The sequence below is a fragment of the Raphanus sativus genome, chromosome 9, assembly GCF_000801105.2.
Source record: "Raphanus sativus cultivar WK10039 chromosome 9, ASM80110v3, whole genome shotgun sequence".
Taxonomy (NCBI): domain Eukaryota; kingdom Viridiplantae; phylum Streptophyta; class Magnoliopsida; order Brassicales; family Brassicaceae; genus Raphanus; species Raphanus sativus.
Window position 1 is genome coordinate 27,700,156 of NC_079519.1, and position 19,735 is coordinate 27,719,890.

At 33.4% G+C, this 19,735-nt stretch overlaps 3 protein-coding genes across 3 annotated transcripts; 1 reads left to right on the forward strand and 2 right to left on the reverse strand.

Annotated features, from left to right (window-relative positions):
• Window positions 1-8,887: 8,887 nt before the first annotated feature.
• Window positions 8,888-11,757, forward strand: LOC108824284 (transcription factor bHLH157). The gene is made up of 8 exons (XM_018597678.2): window positions 8,888-9,285; window positions 9,478-9,570; window positions 9,656-9,719; window positions 9,832-9,873; window positions 9,958-10,017; window positions 10,119-10,949; window positions 11,049-11,150; window positions 11,319-11,757. Exons 1-8 carry the CDS (start codon window positions 9,188-9,190, stop codon window positions 11,649-11,651), a joined length of 1,623 nt encoding a protein of 540 aa, XP_018453180.1. The 5' UTR covers window positions 8,888-9,187; the 3' UTR covers window positions 11,652-11,757.
• A 1,395-nt stretch (window positions 11,758-13,152) lies between these two features.
• On the reverse strand, window positions 13,153-13,974 carry LOC108825594 (mavicyanin). Its single transcript, XM_018598920.2, has 2 exons — window positions 13,745-13,974; window positions 13,153-13,662 (listed from the first exon to the last, which is right to left on the reverse strand). The coding sequence occupies exons 1-2, from the start codon at window positions 13,914-13,916 to the stop codon at window positions 13,283-13,285; spliced, it is 552 nt and encodes a 183-aa protein (XP_018454422.1). The 5' UTR covers window positions 13,917-13,974; the 3' UTR covers window positions 13,153-13,282.
• Window positions 13,975-15,922: 1,948 nt separating this feature from the next.
• On the reverse strand, window positions 15,923-18,531 carry LOC108827383 (probable lysophospholipase BODYGUARD 1). Its single transcript, XM_018600768.2, has 4 exons — window positions 17,866-18,531; window positions 17,033-17,364; window positions 16,740-16,939; window positions 15,923-16,471 (listed from the first exon to the last, which is right to left on the reverse strand). Exons 1-4 carry the CDS (start codon window positions 18,410-18,412, stop codon window positions 16,144-16,146), a joined length of 1,407 nt encoding a protein of 468 aa, XP_018456270.1. The 5' UTR covers window positions 18,413-18,531; the 3' UTR covers window positions 15,923-16,143.
• Window positions 18,532-19,735: the final 1,204 nt, after the last annotated feature.

Consider the following 19,735-nt stretch of genomic DNA (forward strand, 5'->3'; position numbering starts at 1 on the left):
CATTATATTGTTTCGAAAAACACTTCACAAGAAACAAGGGAAAATGCAGAAGATCAAATCCCTGAGGATGATAGACACCGGTTTTAAACAAGCCCCATATCCTAAGCAAATCGAGCCGGAGACAGCGCGGAAGTAGAATTTTTTTTAAAAGGATTAATACATAATTACCATATACTATAGGAGTTAATTAACTAAATTTTGCAATGTGGTTCTAGTCCTTTTGCATAAATATACATGTAAATTATTTAAAATCAAAAATCCACCAGGGTCAAATGGACCCATGCCAATATGCTTCGCCACTGGCCGAAGCCCGGAGATCCCATGCACAAAGCAGAACAAAGATTTATTGCATCGCAAAACGAAATCAAGGATATGCAACCCTTTCCCACCACGGCAGATTCACCACAAGAAAGTAATCAAAGAGAGTTCAGCCAGATCTTGCCGTTTGTCTCTATTCAGAACTTCTTTGCTTTGTTCTTTCATTAGCAAATGGAAACCTATGTGTGCATTGAATGTCATTACAATACACATGTACATCTTATTAAAACTGACGTACAAATAAAATAACTATAGTTTTAACAGATTTACTAGATTTTGACCCGCATTTTGAAGGACGGATAAATTTTTTGTTTTACATTTTTTAGAAATTTAATTTTTATATGTGTTTTTGATTATATTTGTGTTTTTCTTTGTGAAATATTTTTAACTGATTTATAAGAGATTTTAATAAATTCTATTAAAATGGTTAGACTGAACCTATATCAATATGTCATGTTCTTGTTTTAATAGATTCTGACTACCTTTTCGAGGGCAGATATATTTTTGTTTTAACTTTTATTTTAGGGATTAATTTTCATATTTATATTTTTCTTTACATATTTGTGTTCTTCTTTGTAATCATATTTGTGTATAAATCTTAATTAAAATCTATTTTATAAAATAATAGTAATTTAAAAATTGATCCGACATACGTTCAGTTCTTTGTAATCATATGCCAGTATATCAGTTTTTTGTAATCATAGCTGTCCGTTTGAGATCTTGATCCGCAGGTATAATGTTGGTTTGTAATTTTTTTTAGTTTTTGTGTAAATATGTAACATTTTGTGTATTTTTTTCTTATATGGGTTTAATTTATATCATTTTTGACCCGTCCTTTAAAGGGTGGCTATTTTTGTAAAATTTAATTTTTATATTTATGTTATTAATCATTTAAGAAAAATATTTATGTGAATCTTAAATAATTAATAAGAGATTTTAATCTATTCTACTAGAATAGTTGGATTAAATCTATATTAATAGATCATGTTCATAATTTAATAAAATAGATATACAGATTATATCCAACAAAATCAACATTTCAAATGTGCGGCTTTTATTTCTGGAAAAAAACTATTGTCCACCAAATTGTAAAGAAAAAATAATATTCTAATAGCTAAAAAAGTTTTTAAGAAGAATAGAAGCATTTATAGAACTGACAACCAATATGCAAAACGTTTTGCCACTATGCAAGGTTGACTTTACAAAACCGATAACAAATTATAACACACAAAAAAATTCCTAATAATACATTTGAGCTACGTAAAAATCTTGATATAAAGCCCATTTTAATAACTGATTTATTCCGAAACATAAAACTTACGTAATGGTTAGGCGATTAATAAGGATTGCGGTTAGTTAAATTTGGCAGTTATCTAAATTTTAATAAGATGTATAAAAGGGCAGTTATAAAATTTAAAAGGTAGACACAACATATATCAATAAGGCACACTACTGTTTTAATAGAATTGATTTTCATACATCCTAACTAATTTATTAAAAAAATCATTTTATTTTTTACACTGCTACAATATTCTTGTCAGATATTACCATTTATTAAACATACTTACTGGTGTATCAGTTTATAAATAAATACATTAGAAACTGTTATAGTAGTTAACATATTATTTGATGAATATGTTATATAACATATCATTTTTATTTGTTTAATATCCAACCATAATATAAACAACTAACAAATTATATGTAATTAAAAACTATCGAGTGTTATATTTTATAAATCGTATGAATGTATGTTTGTGCAGCCATTACATTTTTGTGTTATAAAGAATTTCATATATCTTTTTTATTAAAACAAATACTCGCGAAGGTGTAGACAAACTCTAGTGATTGGTTAAAATTTGAGAATATAATACTTATTATATATATGTGGCTGGATGTATCTAATGCCATAGACTAATATGTATATATATATATATGTGAATCGTGATTTATACCAAACGATATACAAACCTTCAATATTTCCTGGTTGCAGTGTTATGTACGTAGCCTATTTAATGACATTGTGCTCACATATGACTTTTTTTTGGGTTCATTCCATAGGGTGAATCTTTAGATTTACTGACCAATAGGAAGTTGTCATTTTAAATCTAGTATCTTTCAATTAAGGTAACAAAATAACTTGCCAAATTATATTATGCTTTTAAAATAAACAAAAATATTAAATAAATAAAAATAACAATAGTTCTAAAAAATATTATTTTTAAAAAATATTTATTTATAAGATTTAGAGTTTAGTATTTAAGATTTATAGTTTAGAATTTATCCAAATGTTTATTGTTTTTCCAAGGGTTAGAGTTTACCTAAGGGTTTAGGGTTTACCCAAGGGTTTAGGGTTTAGGATTAGAATTTAGGGTTTAGTGTTTTGTTGACAACATGTTTAGTGTTTTCCAAGGGTTTAGGGTTTATCCAAGGGTTTAGGGTTTAGGATTAGAGTTTAGGGTTTAGTATTAGAGTTTAGGGTTTAGTTGACAACATTAATTTTTTTAATTCGTTTTTATATACTATTTTTATTTATTTTTAAAATTTATTTTGAAAAGATAATATAATTTGACAAGTTATTTGTTTCTTTAATTAAAAGATACTAAATCTAAAATGATAATTTTCTATTGGTTGGTGAACCTAAAAGTTTACCCTAAAGAGTGAACCCAAGAATAACTCCTCACATATATACAAAAGTTTATGTTTCCGTATATATATATCTGTGTGTGTGTGAAAAGGGAATTATGATGGTTGATGGTAGTGGGAAATAGAATGATAGTGTTACCATAAGAGTTTCTTAACAAAAACAAACAAGGATAGCCATCGAAATTGGTCCTTTCTTTGGGACAAAGCGTGCCTTGCTTCCCCTTTGCCTTTTTGATATCCCTTTTCATCTCTAACTATATAGATCATTTTTCATCATCTCAACATTTTAGACACTGTACCATATCTTATAAGTATATATTTGAACTCTGCTATGTGTAAGTAACGATTGAGTGTTTGAGCATTCGATACAGAATCAAATTAATATGAGACGATTAAGTAGAGATCGTATGTATCTGCACAGAATGCGAGGTTACTGATTCTTTTTCTTTTCTGGTTAAAATGAGAATACTGATTCTTACTTCTTAGATGAAAATTATGGGATCATATAAAGAACAACAATTTACCAAATAAACAATATTTAAGGAATAACAGATATGAACTGGTGGGTGTACTGAATCTAAAACGTTAATTTACTTTAGAGACACAATTATTTTCCAATTTTGAAAAGACATAATTATTCAAGTTGGTGTTGCATCAAGAAATGTTGTTCACAGTCTTGGTTATTAATGGAACAACAACAAAAGACTAAATCGTTATATATGGACAGCAAAAATATTTATATATCACCAATTGAATGGGAATTACAAATAAATGTACATGCTTAATTACTTATCATTTGGTAAGTTTCATAATTTGATATACATTTGAAGGTGGAAAATAATACGGTTGAGAGACTACGAAGAAACACATATTGCATAAGATGTGTGCTACAAGGGGATGCATATTGCATTACTAGTAAAATCATTCTAACTGGTTTTGTAACATGGTGCGGGCTATGGTTAGCGCTGGTTTTGTAACATGGTGAGGAACCTAGATGGTAAACATGAAACAGTGGCAACTGGGCAAATTTGTTTTCAAAAGCGATAAGGAAAGACAATTGTTCTCTACTTTTTTAAAAGGGAGAATCTTAAAAATAATTTTCATAACAAGAAACAAGCGTACAGCATAAAATCCCACTTTTGGATTTGGTTCACCACTTTCGGACACCGTTGTAATAAAAACGGAAAGTGTTTAAAAAGGAAAATTGAACAATTAAAAAGAAAAAGATTAAGAGAAAATCTTGATGCCGTTGACTTTTATTCTCAACGGCCATGATTGAGCGTGTGATGAGTGTAAGACCAAATTACACTATTCCTGATAAACTAAAAAAGTTTACGAGCTTTTCTTCATTTGTTATATAGTAATAAAAAATTTAAGATGTTCAATTAAATTGTGTATGTGTCATATGCATATGAGTTGTAGTATTTACTATTCCCTTTGCTTTTTTTATTAGATGACTAAGTATATACACAGATTAATAAAATATTTATGATTAACATTTCTAAACGAAAATATCATTAATTATCAAAACAGCCATAATTCAAACAGTCAGAAAATCAAATGCAAAATATAAAGGTTCATATAACACAAAAACTAGTAAATTTTATATTAAAACGGAAAACAACATATAATCTTTATATATAAAAGAGAGTTTCAATCTCTCCTGGAGTGTCCAACTAGGCGTCCACGTCACTAATTCCTCTTCTGTCGTCCTGCCACGTGTCAACCTAATAAAACGCAGCGATTCATAATCTGGAGATCATTTGGACTTTTAAAAGTTACGCGTATATTTTATGTTATGGGATTTAGTTCGGATGAGTTATTTACAACTTGCAAAAGGCCTTTAACTGGCCGAAACGTTTCTCGAAACCATTAACCTGTGCCGCCACGTCCTATCATCTTCCTCCTACTAGCGAAACCCAAAATTTCCTGCCGCTCAGGATCTCTGGTGTAACGGCCTGTCTGAATAATTATGCTTCATCAAATTTATGTTAATGGCTTTTACAATCAGAACCTACTTGCCGATACAATTTCCCTGCCTTCACACTATATCTATCACTCTGATATAACGCTTCACTATTCCCTCCAAACACAGTCTAGAAAAGTCCTTCACCTCCATGGCCAATAAAAAAGCAATATCATCCTCCATGATCCACTACGCTCTGTTCTTCAGTTATGCTCTTACTGGAACACATCGAGAAGATGCATGCTTATTGGTCTGGATATAAGGAGAGGAGGAGGCAGATCCAAAATGCAGGTTCTTTTAATTATTGAAAAGACATTTCGTTTGTGAGATTATGAACAAACTAATAGATGTCGTAAAAGCTAACAGATCTGGTACAAAAATATTTAATTTATTAAATTTGGTTGATTTTCAGGTGTAAACGAGCTTTAGGTTGTGTGGCCTCAAGCATCAACACCAAACTATTGATTTGTAATTTGGTTATTTGTGATTCCTTGAACCAAACTATTCTTATTCTTTCAACCTCTGCCTTTTTCTGAGCTAAAACCTTATTTGTGGCATTTTTCAGATTTATAGAAACTTTTGTAGAAAGAACGCTGAGGTGAGAACATCTAGCTCCCATTGCACCATCTACACTCAGTGAGAGTACACTTTCCCCTGCAAAATTTATCTTTTTGAACTAAGCTCTCAAGAAAAAGAAAAATACACAATGCAACTCATTGGTATGATTCACTTCTGTACATAATTTCTCTTTTTTTTTATCTGTGGATTCAAATTTCTTTTTTTTTGTAAAGCCAAGAACCTGATCGTAGCTTTTTTGGTTCCTTAGCAGTGATTCGGCGATTTACGCTCTCAGCACTTTCGTCAGCGAAACTGGAGCCGGAAACCATATTCTTGGAGCTCTCTTTGTTGATCTCGAGCCCATTGTTATTGATGAAGTCTGTACCAAAACTTACTGGCAGCTTTTCCATCCTGAATAGTTTCGGAAACAATTTTGTCAATGATGAGAAAACAATTTCCTTCTCTCTTTCTTCTTACTGCTTCTTCAAATGGTGATTAGAAGTTACATAGTTGCAGTTGGAATGGAGATTGTGGACCTTAGACTTGACAGTGTGAGAACTTTCTGACAACTGTACATGCTTACGAGGGTAATTGGTCTTTAATGCTGTTGGTGGATTAACTGGTTCTGGTTTGGGATCTATGCTGGAAATAAGTCTAAACTTGGATCCACCATATATCCTTCTCCTCGGGTATCTTTCCAAGAAAATGAAACACATTACTAATTTCGTGAAATTGGAGTCTTCCCAAAAGCTTGGTTTGGTGCATTACCTTTTGGTTTCAGGTTTCTATTACTGTTATAGGAGTATTACAAGTTACAACAGTGTTCTCTTGCCACATTCTTTACTTTTTTTTATTGCTAAAACATTCACATTCTCTACTTCAACGAAACAAAGCCACAAGTTCGTGGTGACATGCATTTTTGCTAAGGTTTAGAACGATTAAAATACAAGGCAGCTCGGTGAATAGACTCATATCGTTAAAAGCAGAGAGTATATTCATGAAATTCTATTAAATATTTATTAGGAAAAAATCCCTTAATATCCCCAAGTAACAAACAGCTATGGTGCAATTACGAACAATTATTTTTTTTTTAATGTAATTTTTTGTAATTTTATCTCAAATGGAACACTAAAAATGACACTACCCCCACTAAATTTGATTTAGAATGTAACATTATGAGTTTAACAAAAAAAAGACTGTAACATTATGCAAAACATTTTTATTTTATAATATAGTTAAAGTTGTATTACTAATTAATATTAACACTTGATTAATATTTCACACATAACTCAAGAAATTATACAAAAAAATATTAACATAGATCATAGATAAATTATATCCCGCCCGTAGGGCGGGTCGATCCTAGTTTGGAATAAAATAATCTTTTGAAGTATCGAGTACTAAAAATGGAGATATATGGCATGTGTTTATGTTTTGATGTTCTTAGGCAAAGCCAATGAACCAGTGGCTTTGGCCGCTTTATTATAACAACAATTTTGGCAACAAATTTAAATTCAAAAGTTTTTTTTTTTTTTTTGCTAAATAAATTCAAAAGTTTCCTCTGGTGTAGTGGTAAATTTTAAAGTTACTATCTTTCTTTGTCCCCAACCTAGATTTGTTTTTTCTTAAATGCTTCTAGTTTAAGATTTTCTAGGATCGGCTCTGGATGTTCTGCACGTTGATGTCATATTTTCTTAGCATCACACTCTGTTATTTATATGACTGAAACAATTTCTTTCAAAATTTGTATTTTTACTATAAAGATCTTTTTAGTATTTTCAAAAATCTATTGTTAGTAAACCAAAAGAGTAGATGGTTCAAACAAATTAAACAGCTTCGTGTGGAACTATCATTTTAAAACTAAGGAGAGGTGGGAGGCATGACTTAAAGAAAGAGTCCCGAAAACTGTCATCTTAAGTAGATGGTTCATAAGTTACAAAAAAAAGTAGATGGTTCAAACCAGGTATGGGAATTTTGGATATCATGTTAGTTCAATTCGGTTTGGATATCTCGGGTATCGGATAATTCAGTTAGAGATTTAGAGGATCTATTTACTACATGACTTATTTTTGGTTCGGTTCGGTCTGGTTTAGATAGTTTCAGGTCTGATTCGGATAGTAAAAGTAGGAGCCGGAAAATATTCTGAAAATTTTGGTTCTCATTTGGGTCAGGTTCGGTTATTTTGAGTAGTTCGATAATTTGGATTAAATATAGGATATTTTGGCTAAAATATCATATATTTCAGATGATTTTGATAAAAAAAATAGATATTTTGTATTACTTTGAATATTTTGGATAAAAATATTTGGATATTTTTGGATATTTTTCGGATAATTTAGATACTTTGTAATAATTTAGTTTTTTTAAATAATGTATGATATTTTAATAGATCTCTAAATTATATATATTTAGTTATGTTATATGAATATATAATTAATATTTTATATGTTCAGGTATCTATTAGATTCTCGGTTTAATTCTAGTTTGGTTTGGTTATTCTGAATATAGAAATATATGTACCATATTTAGATATTTGGGGTTTTAGTCCGGTTCTTTGGATATTCTGATACAGAAATATATGTACCATATTCATATTCTGATACAGAAATATATGTACCATATACAGAAATATACGTACACATGCCCAGCTTAAAATACAATTGAGCTTTATGCTATGATAAAATATTCCTAAACTAATTTGAATAATTGTGAAAACTGACTCTTAATTTATAAGAATTTTCAAATTTAAAACCCTAAATAGTAAAGAAATTCTAGGTACATAAATAAAACAGATGACATATAATTGCTTATTTTAATCAGTCCAGGAAAATACATAATTACAAAATTTTAAAACGATGCTCCACAAACGAGTAAGAAGATGATCTCGGTCGAAACCCCACAGACCCATTATCTTGGGTGGGGATCACAATCTCTACTTTTGTTATATTATTATCTCACCAATTCCCATAAATGTTTTTAATTCAATTGTTTGTTAATCATTATAATATCTTATACTATTAATATACGTCATAAATTCGTATCGGGTATTCACTAATCCTTATTAAAGTAAAATCAAATCCCCTTTTATGGAATTATACATCGAAGATCCTCCCCCGTAATAATTTTCAAAAGACAACAAATAAATATATATAATATCCCATAAAAGAAAGCAGACTTTTCACAAAACCGGTAATAGCAGGTGTAATTATCGTCACTTACGGGCCAAAAGCGTGACTGGACACCGGCAAACAAATCAAAATACAATAAATTAGTAGTATCTTTTACTATTATTTTCTTAAAGTCATGCAATGCAACATCTCTCTCTCCTCCTCCTCAGACAAAAAGGCTTTCCACTTCCTATGGACTCACAAAATGTACACATACATTCTATGCTTATATAGCTTATATCTATAGATGGACAAAGGCTTTAAACTCCTTTTAAATAGCTTGAACAAAAAGCAAAGCAATTCTCTTTTTTTTCTGTCTGCATATTAGAAGAAAACCACAAACAGACATTTCTTCTTCTTCTCTGTTTTCCAGCTTTTGTCTTTGGAGTTTGGTTTCTGGAGAAGACAAAAGTTTCACACTTTTTAAGAGTTCGAGACCCATTATCCATAAGTACTCTATAAGTGGAGATCATTCATAAATAATTTAAGAAGTCTTCTCGAGTCTTGTGAGCCTTGGATTCTTGATTTGGTGATGATGGATATGGAGGTTAAGCAGATATTGAAGAGTCTATGTTTCAGATATGGATGGTCTTATGCTGTCTATTGGTGCTATGACCCCATAAATCCAATGTAACTTCTCCCTCTTTTGCATGCTTCTTTCTTGAAATAGATTTTCCATAAAACTATTTTTCATTTTTATCTTATTGATTTATGGTTAGGCTAAAATTGCATCTTGCTAAGGTTCATATTTCATTTTGCATGCTTTGAGATTTTACCGTGAATTGATTTTCTTGGATGGAAAATTATGGATTTCATTTTCAGGTTACTGAGAGTTGAAGATGCACACAATGATGAACAATCATCAGCCTCATTCGTTGATGATATGATTCTCCAGACTCATGTCTTAGGCCAAAGGTACGAATCTCAAATATTTATTCATATATAAATGTATCGGTATATTTATGTATCTTCATTAGTCTATTTATATATTATACTCCAGCATCGTGGGTGAAGCTGCTTTAACCGGTAACTACCAATGGCTGTTCTCAGACACACTTGTTCAGGTTTTGTTCACCTTCTTCACATTTTTTTTTCCTTGATGTATGATTCTTTGTCCAAATATTATGAAGAATAAGGATTATTGATATTTATCTTGGTTTGAATATTCTTCTGCAGTGTGAGCATGAGTTTCAGAATCAGTTTCTCTCTGGCTTTAAGGTAAATTGAATTGTGTCAGAGTTTAAGGATCCATATGATGTATTTGGAATCAGATTCTTATATATAAGTGTTAAATTTTTACAGAGTGTCGCAATCATTCCAATAGGATCAAGCGGCGTTGTTCAGTTAGGGTCTACTCAAAAGGTTTGCATATAAAAATAATAACAAATGTGATCCAATGAAATTTATATTTCTTGCTGTGGAAGTCAAAGGACTAATTAGTGTTTTTTTGTAACTATCTTGAGATTGTTGAGAGCCCAGAGATGTTGGAAGAAACAGAAAGAGCTCTGCTGGAGAAGCATTCTTCGAAACTCAAGGATCAGTCCGTGGATCTTGATAGTTTGTTCGAGTCTCTAGTACCACTTGTAGACTGTGAGATTGTCCCTGAATCTTATCAAGGACTCAGCTTCGATGACATCTTCACCGAAGAAGACACTAATCCTCCTTCTTTGCTCAGCAGCCCTATCTTCGATAAACCAACCTCTGAAGCCCCCCTAAAACCTTCTTCTTCAGACATTAACGGAGATGATGATACCGTGTTCGACATTCTCAACTCTTACTCTTTGGACGATCTTTACCAGTTGCTCGGTGATTCACCAGAAGAACAGAACTGCTCATCAGGAGGTGATCATCACTCCATGTTGATCCAAGGAAACGACAAGGATCTTTTAGACATGTTGGGGATCCATTCCCATGATTCTCCGTCTCTGGATATGCCGAAAAAGGGACTATTCTCTGAGCTCATAAGCACTAGCCTTAGCAACAGCACTAGTTGTCTCACGAATGTGCAAGAAGACTCTTACTCCGGCCTGAATCATAGCAAAAGACGGAAACTCGAAACATCGACTAGCTCAAGCTTCTTCATGACTCAGGCGGAGACACTAGCACCTCTTAATCCTCCCCTGTGGATTGATGAAGACGTTGCGGGGAAATGGAAGAACCATCAAGAAGAAGAAGGAGTGAAGAAGAAAAAAAGAGCAAAGGGAGGAGAAAGCACGAAGCCGAGGCCTAAAGACAGGCAGATGATACAAGACCGTATCAAGGAGCTACGAGGGATGATTCCAAATGGAGCAAAGGTAAAGAAAAAACACACACACATCTTAATTAACCAAATGATTAGAGATTAGCAGCATTGAGATCACCAATGAATTTGAATCTTTCTTGTTTGTGAACAGTGTAGCATTGATACGCTGCTTGATTTGACGATAAAACACATGGTCTTCATGCAAAGCATCGCCAAGTACGCTGACAAACTCAAACAACCATACGAGCCTAAGGTGAGTCACTTCAAATGTTGAAACAAATCTACTATTTCTCTTTTTTTTTGTGCAAACCATCATTATATTAAATAAAGAAACATAGTCTCTCACTCCAAAAGGGATGAGTCAAACAAATCTATATTTTTGTTCTTCTTCTGATGATTGAATTGGCAATGTATATGGCAGCTGGTGAAGGAGAAGGAGAGAACATGGGCGTTGGAAGTTGGGGATGATGATGAGTCGGTGGTATGTCCAATCATCGTGGAGGATTTGAAACCGCAAGGACAAATGCAGATAGAGATGGTGTGCCAGGAAAATGGGGATGAGTTTCTTGAGATTGCAAATGTGGTGAGAGGTCTAGGATTGAACATACTGAAAGGAGTGATGGAAACAAGGCATGGAAAGATATGGGCACACTTGATCGTTGAGGCAAAGCCACACATCACAAGGCTTCAACTCTTTTACTCACTTGTGCACCTCGTTCACTCCTCTTCTTCCCAATCCCACCACCAAATATGACGACTTATAATAGGACTCACTTACTATTCATTATGTATGCTTTGGTTAATTTCTTACATCTGATTTTTATGATTGGTGGATGGCAAAGAAAGATGTTGATAGTTTAGTAGTTCCCTCTCAAAGCGTTTTTACTATATAGGAAACATGAAGTGCAGGTTTTTTTGGGCTTTAAAGCAATGATTTGAGTGTGTGTGAGTAAGACAAAGGCCCGAAGCCATAGACATAATAAAGAAGACCCGTTAATTGTTTGATCTAGGCAAGTCATTACAGCTTTAAGAAGAAGAATACAATGAACTTGTGGACATTTATTCTTTGGCATGTGCATGTTGGAGATGTCCATAGAGTAAATGCAGAAACACCTCGGTTAAGTCTGGTCGTTTTGATTCCCCACTTATGGTAGCCACCGGATTTGGGTTATGCTAGTTGTTGCTTTCTTTCAAAGTTTTCATTTCTCGCCGCTTTGGTTTATGTAAACAAAAAATGATTAATCTAGTGGAGGATGGCAAAACTATGAAACACTGTCCAAACCTTTATAACTTTGAAATTTTAAAAACAAATTAAATAAATCTGACTAAAATTACACTAAAATTACAAATTCATGGTGGACCGCTGTCCTACCCACACTCCATGTAAATCCGTCACTGGATTAATCATTAATAGTTTTGTTGCAGGATTTGACATTTTATCCGTAAATTTCGATCCGCTTGCATTTTATCCGTTAATTCTGTTTGATTCGTCATTTATTTCAATTTGATCAGAAAAATCTGAATATCCGTAAGTTTTAGAAGCAAAAAAATTATTAAACATTAATATTCGTTAAGAACGAAGCAAATCACAAATATTAAAAAAATAGAGTTGGATATCCGGATCCGAATTTTATACAAATATATGTACAATTAGATATAAAAGTTTAAATGTATAATTTTATGTAACTATTATCTTAACATATATATTTATTAGTTTTATTTGTAAATTTACTTATTGTAGTATTATTAGGAAAGGAATATAAAATATGAACTATAATTCTTCTAAAATTTCATGTTTTATAAGAATATTTAATTAATTTTAAAAAATTTATGAAACATATAATTTCACTAATCTTTGTTTTATGTTCTATATTATGTTCAAAATATTTTTTCAAAACAAACTTGTATTTTGTTTTTTTAAATTTATTTGTATTGAATAAAGTGAATAAGATATCCGTAAATATTTGTAACTTTTTTTGATATTTGAAAACCGAATATTTATATTGGGCACGTCGAATGCTGAAGGATATTTTTTATTGTCCATTTTAGTGGTTCGACTTCTGAATGTAAGACAGATTCTCTCTGAGTGTGATGCTTAGTTAGAACTTAGAAGTTCGAAATGTAGAAGATACCTGGAGGACTGTGCTTTTGCTTGTGTACATAACTAGATTTGGAAGAGAATACATTACTCTCTTTTTTTCTGTCACTGAAAGAGAATACATTACTCATTTATGAATATTTTAGAAAATTCGAACTGACTAGAAATGGAGATTCGGAGGTAATAATAAATGATTTAAGACAATAAAATATCGGAAAAAAAACAGCCAATCACTTTTGCTTTTTGGACAGAACAAAATTAACAAAATATTCAAAAAATTGCCATTTTCACATGAGAGCACCGACGACGACAGCGCAGGCCAGAGAAGCAACGACGGTGGAGAATTGCAGCGACGAAGAAGAAGATTTCTGAGAGAGTGGGATAGATCCAAATGCGTTTTGGTAAGAGGGAGCATCGGCATCGGCAGAAGACGAAGGAGACAAGGCGTCAGCTTCGGCGGAGTAAGTGCCGACGGAGACAATGAGCTTCTGGTACTTTAGACAGTGGCCAGGCTGTCCGCTGGTGAAGTAAAAGGTTCCGTTTTGGGTGAGGTTGAAGAGAGAGTTGCCGTCGTTCATGTACAAGATTGGATCTTTGGTGTTGCAGCTCTTGAAGTTGGAAGGTGTCACTTGAATCATTGAATCTTCGCTTGGTGGGTACAAGAACACTGTTTCAGTTGCATCACTATTAATTAATTAATGACTTTTAGATAGTTGAGCCATCTTGTTAATTTGAATTGATTTACTTACAGAGGGAGTCACCGATCTTGAAAGAGTGAGATTTGGGCCATTTGGAGTAGACTTTATCGTCAACCGGAATACCCCATGCGTCCAAGTTCCCAACTTTGTACTGCGTCGAAGACACTTGCACTAACAGTATCATCACCAAAACCATTACGCTGCTCAAACTCATCATTCCCATCTCTCTCTCTCTCCCTCTGTCTTGATTGGTTTTGTTTCTGAAAAGCTTAGCTCATATAAAAAATTGGTGAAAGTCAAGGTGTAAGGGAATGGCGGTTGTACCCCTGACAGGCAGGACTGGGGCACATGGCCTCAAGCGGGCAATGTCGCATCTAATTAAAATTCATTTTTCTATACTGTCTGCTTGTGTTCTATATTGTTCACATGGCCACCATTGTATTATTTATCAAGTTTATGACTACTCCCTCGCGTTGCAATTTCCATCCTTATGTGTGTCTGTTTTTCTTGTAAACCTAGAAAGATTGGACTTCCTTTTTAAACCACCAAAACCGTTTCAGTGGTTTAGGGCCAATATCAACTTCTAAACTCTAAAGATTACTTTTCCAAAGAACAAATAAAAGTTGAATCGAGAATCCCAAATAAGCTGATTAAAGTTGCACAGGTTGTTTGAGGGTCGGCTACATCTGGTGAACACACACAAAATCCAAATATAACTAACAAGATATTATGGGTTTGAGTGGAGAGGCGCAGAAAAGGAGTATATCGTCTATTTGAGTTGAAATTGTCACATCTTTCCCTACCATTTTTACATGGCTCTTTAACATTTTTTTCTTTTTAATCTTGATATTTCATTCACCCAATAATAAATTGCATTCGCAACAACAACGTAAACAAAAAGAAACTGGCACAAAATTTTAATGTATAGTCTATCTACAAGCATTGGGCTTTATTGTTTTTTGTGGGCTTGGTCCGGTTTGAGTTATGATCGGTTTTTACTAACGTATAGAAGAGATTAGGTTTAGGGTTTTGGTGTTCATCTCTTCCTTATAATATTTTAGTTTTCATATCGTTGGTTTTTGAGTTGTAATAATATTGGTGGGATATGCGGGTACTAGGGCTGGGCATTCGGGATAATCGGGTTTCGGTTTTATCCAATCGGGTTTCGGTTTTTCGAATTTACCAAAATCAGTCTCATTCGGATTATTTGAAAGTTCGGTTCGAGACCGGATCGGGTTCTATCGGGTTTGGGTCGGGGTTAGTAAATCTTCAAAAAACCAGTACAACCCAATGTACTTTTTGGTTCGGGTCCCAATCGCTTCCTCGGTTTTAAAATATCTAATTCGTACCTATTTTATACTAAAAACATACATAAAATCGGTTTTTATCGGATTTCAAATACCTAACTTGTACCTTTTTAAAATTAATTTAAAAATAAAAAATGAACTTTAACCATGATAATTCAAAAAAAAACAAAAAAACATATTTATTGATAAAAAAATCAAATAAATGCAAACATAAAACGAAAACCACATTCTCATGAAATGATAAACCTTGTTTAATGAAAACAAAATGTAAATCTAAATATTTTAAAATTCATTAGCCATCTTTAACCATCAATCTTCATATAATAAACCACCAACCTTCATGTAATATATAAGTATTTTAGATGTTCAATATATCTTAATGTATTTTGAGTACATACTAGAAATTAAGATCATGTTTGTTACAAGATCTTTCTAGGGTTTTGAATGTTTCGAGTTCTATCGGATATCCATTTAACTTCGAGTTCGGTTCGGATAATATCCATAACCCGAAATACCATAAAACAAGATCCATTCAGTATTTATGTCGGGTTCGGATTCATTTTTATCGGATCGGATTCGGTTCGGATTTTTGGGTTCAATTTATTTGCCCACCCCTAGCGGGTACATTGGAGCAGAATTGGAAACTATTCGAGAAGGCATTACTCAGAATGTAATGTCTAATGTGGCTAACGTTCTGTCTCTGATTTGTTTTTGTTTTTTTGAAACTATTCTTACTGTCTCTAATTTGTTATGTCACAATGTTCGATGAATTAATACCTTTTCGGTATATTTCTTTCTTGAATCACGTTTATCTATTTTTCTTCTTCTAATTATCCCAAATTGGTAAGAAATTTCATCCAGAGATGCCTCTACGTACATTCATTAAATTTGCACAGAAGACTCAAGAGAATAAGACGGCCAATGCAAACTGCTTTATTCTTAGCCGCTAAACTATCCACATTTAAATTCAAAATAATAATAGTGAAGAGGTAACAAGAGAAAAAGTTACATTTGTGTTCTTAACAGGAAGAAGTAACCGAAATATGCAAAATTAAATGGGTATAAAATAATTATTTGAATGATAGTGGTAACTGGGGTTGGTACTTTTTATATACTTAAACGAGGAAATTATTTTAAATGAATTTAAGTAGTAGTGGATCTGCGCCAGATGAGCTCAAGCTCCCTAGCGAACTCCTTCTGCCTCCCAACCACAATGGTTATGTGGTCTTTATCGGGGACTATGTGAATTCTGGCGCGTGGAACTTTCCTCTTGACGCCGTAACTGCACTCCACCGGGATAAGGTCATCGCGGCCACCGTGGAAGACGGCGACGTCACAGTTCACGTTGTCACGGACATGGTCAAGATAACCTTCTACCTTGCTTCCCGATCCGAAGATAATGTTGTGTAGTGTGTGCCACGATGCATTGTGTGTATGACACAAGAACCCTTCTATTAAGTACGTCCGCATCCTGCATATACCCAATTATTCACCTTTTCATTGCTACTACTGTGTATATATATATATATATATATATTATTAGAAGAGGTGAAAATGCAATAATTTATGCGCATTTACATTATGTACAATTTTATTATGTCACAATAAAAGTTCCCAAAAAAAAACAATAAAGTTTCATCACGTCTCAAACGTTGATGTCAGGATGAAGACGAGATTCAAAAGTGCCTGCGACGGTAATCACACTACGTCGGTCTAGTAGTAGATGACTGAGTAGGTACCTGTTTCTGGTGAGTAGCTTGGTGAGAAACTCCAACAAGTGGTGGTTCTTGCAAAGGACTAGACTGACGGTGCGGCTAAGGTGCTCGTACCAGCTAGCCACTGAGGCTGCAAAGGCCATCGGAGGCCACACTTCCTTGGGCGCCATTCTTCTCATCACATACTTTGTCGCTTGCACTCCCTTGGGCACCGAATAATATGGCTGCATTTTCGCATACGATCAATCACCTAATAATACTAACCAGGAAAGAAAGATTGTTCAAGAAAATTATATATAGTTTGAGTCATGACTCACAGGAGCCAATAGAGTGATTGACTTGATGGCTCCTGGGTGTTTTGCCGCAAGCGCAAGAGCCAAAATGCAGCCCAAGGAGTGAGCCACTACGTGAAATGTCTTGAGTCTGAATTGAGAGATCACTGATCTCTCTATCATTTCTAAATGCTCTTTCAATGTATAAAGCGAATCATTTGGCTTTGGACTTTTCCCGTACCCCAACAAATCCACTGCTAAAAACCTGTAATTCGATTTGGCTGAGTCGGAGAAGTTTGGGAACAGAGTCTCCGTCCAAAACGTGGATGATGATAAGAACCCATGTATGAAAACTACGTTCTCTTGTGCCTTGTTGTCTGCACATTCAAAATTATTCACTTTATCCTCGGGAAATAACCTAACACTTAGAAAGCCTTTTTTTCAAAAAAAAAAAACAAAAAAAACCTAACACTGTTACACATGTAATGTGGATTCTTTTTTTTTGCATATTAGTGCATGGATATTTAGCATGATGAAGGTTATTATTCCTAACAATGATGGATATTTAAGCATGATGAAGTGAGACTTTCCGTTTAGTTTACTAACTAGTGTATTTATTGTACCAATGTGAAACGACCCAACAGAACGCATAATACACATAACTAAGTATTGTTCTTTGAATATTTGATCCTAAGGCAGCATGCATTCTTTACGAACCATTTTTTTTAATCTTTGTCATGCATGCACAAGAGACTAGAGAGAGATTAAAAAATCAAAAAAGGGGGTTAAGATTATTCGCACAATATATATTGTTAGTTATTACTTTTTTTGTACAACCTATATTGTTAGTAGCATTGTGTAAAATGTAGATCATGTACCTTTGGGTTGTTGGACATTGACAAAGAGAGAAGGGCTGGAAGAGGAAAGCCAAGAAGTGCAGAATGTGCAATGGCAATCAGACCATCTTGGTGTTCTCGGCAACTTCTCGACCACCGTGGAATTTACGGTTAGTCTTTTCTTCTTAGTCGACGATGATCTCTCGTCACTGCATTCCACAGCATTCTTTTTGAAACACTTCACCAGCTTGGCGAGAAGTGAAGGACGTGAGTAAAGTGTCTCGGAGATCTCATCCAAATGGATCTTTGTTCTCGTAAGCGAGACCACCTTTGAGTAGTCTCCTGATCTTTCCGAGACTATCATCTTTCTGCCTCTGCTCCCTCCAGCCGCCGCTTGTTTGGCCTCGGGCGGCGGACAACAGTAGCAGGGTTTCCACTCCGACTCGAAGAAGAAATCAAGCGTCCTGTACGTAAAGCAAAGCAAGAAATCGACAATGTCGAGGATGAAGAAGACGAAGAAGCCCACAGTGCGATTGAGCCACCGTGAAAAGCCCATGCTGTGGAGTGTGAGTCTTGTGGAGGATGGCATGTATGTATGATGGTGATGTATGTAAATGGGTGAGAGAAATTAATATCATACTCATGTTCATGAAGGAAGAAAGAGAGAGAATAGGTAGCAGATAGATGAATTTATTGATCGCATTTAACATACACTGTTGGCTTAAATGATGAAATTGGGTGGTCGTTGAATCTCTTCTCACCACTCTCCCACGCATATCCAGCACACACCACCACTTCCCTTACATTTATTTGTTTATTTTGGACAACTCTTTTATTATATTTATTTATTATATGATCCAAAGCTTCAATACTTGGCAACATGTGGTGTCCATTGGTCGGGTGATATAATCCACAAACCAGTATTGCGTCTTACTTAATTTACACACAACACAATGTCAATTAAGCCAGCATGCATGAAGGGTTCCTTTGCGTTTATGTTTCCAACCTGTAAACATAAAAAGAACAAAAAAAAATCGAATTCAAATTTCGTCTGAGTTTCAACTTTTTTTTTCTTTTTCTTTCTAAAAAGTTACCATTTGATAAACATTATACTCCATATGTTTCATAACATAAGATATTATTTATAAAAAACATACAAAAATTTTAAAAACTTATTTTTTTTAAACATATTAATAATATATATTAAAAACTATCCATGCAATCGTGAATAGACTCTAAAGTATAATTGATTGGACATTTTCATTAGTTAACATTAACATAAAAATACAAAACATCTTCCATTTTAAAACATCAAAAACCTTATGAAACATCGTACATTATAAAATGGAAGGAGCGTATATAATAATAAGTAAGTATTTAATGTAATCCTATCAACATCAGTGTGTTTCTTAGTTAACAATCACAACTGATAACAAGAATAAACTTCGATCAGAAAAAAGAACCAAGAATAAACATATTTGACGGGGAAAAAATTGTGAGAGAAAAAACGTTTAATGTCAAAAACAACATGTTTAATTTCCTTGTATTTTTTTGATCAAATTTTAATTTCCTTGTATAAATACACAATAAAAAAACGCAGATAGTCAATATGATACTCTACATGCATAGTTTTGTAAGACTGATGCTCAAAAAAAGGTTTGGTAAGACTTAGTGAGGGATTTATTGATGTCAAACTGAAACTAATAGACATCAAATCATTGAAGTAATAGCATATTAATGGAAATTTGTAAATGTTGAAGCTTTGTAAATGTTGATAGCGAAATAAAAAGAATGAGAAGTGATAACAGTGGTGACATGTATCTATCTCAAAGCCATCACTTTGAATGCCCACCGGCTCATCTAAACAGTTTCCTGGATGACCCATTTTTAGTCAATTGTACAATATGTAATT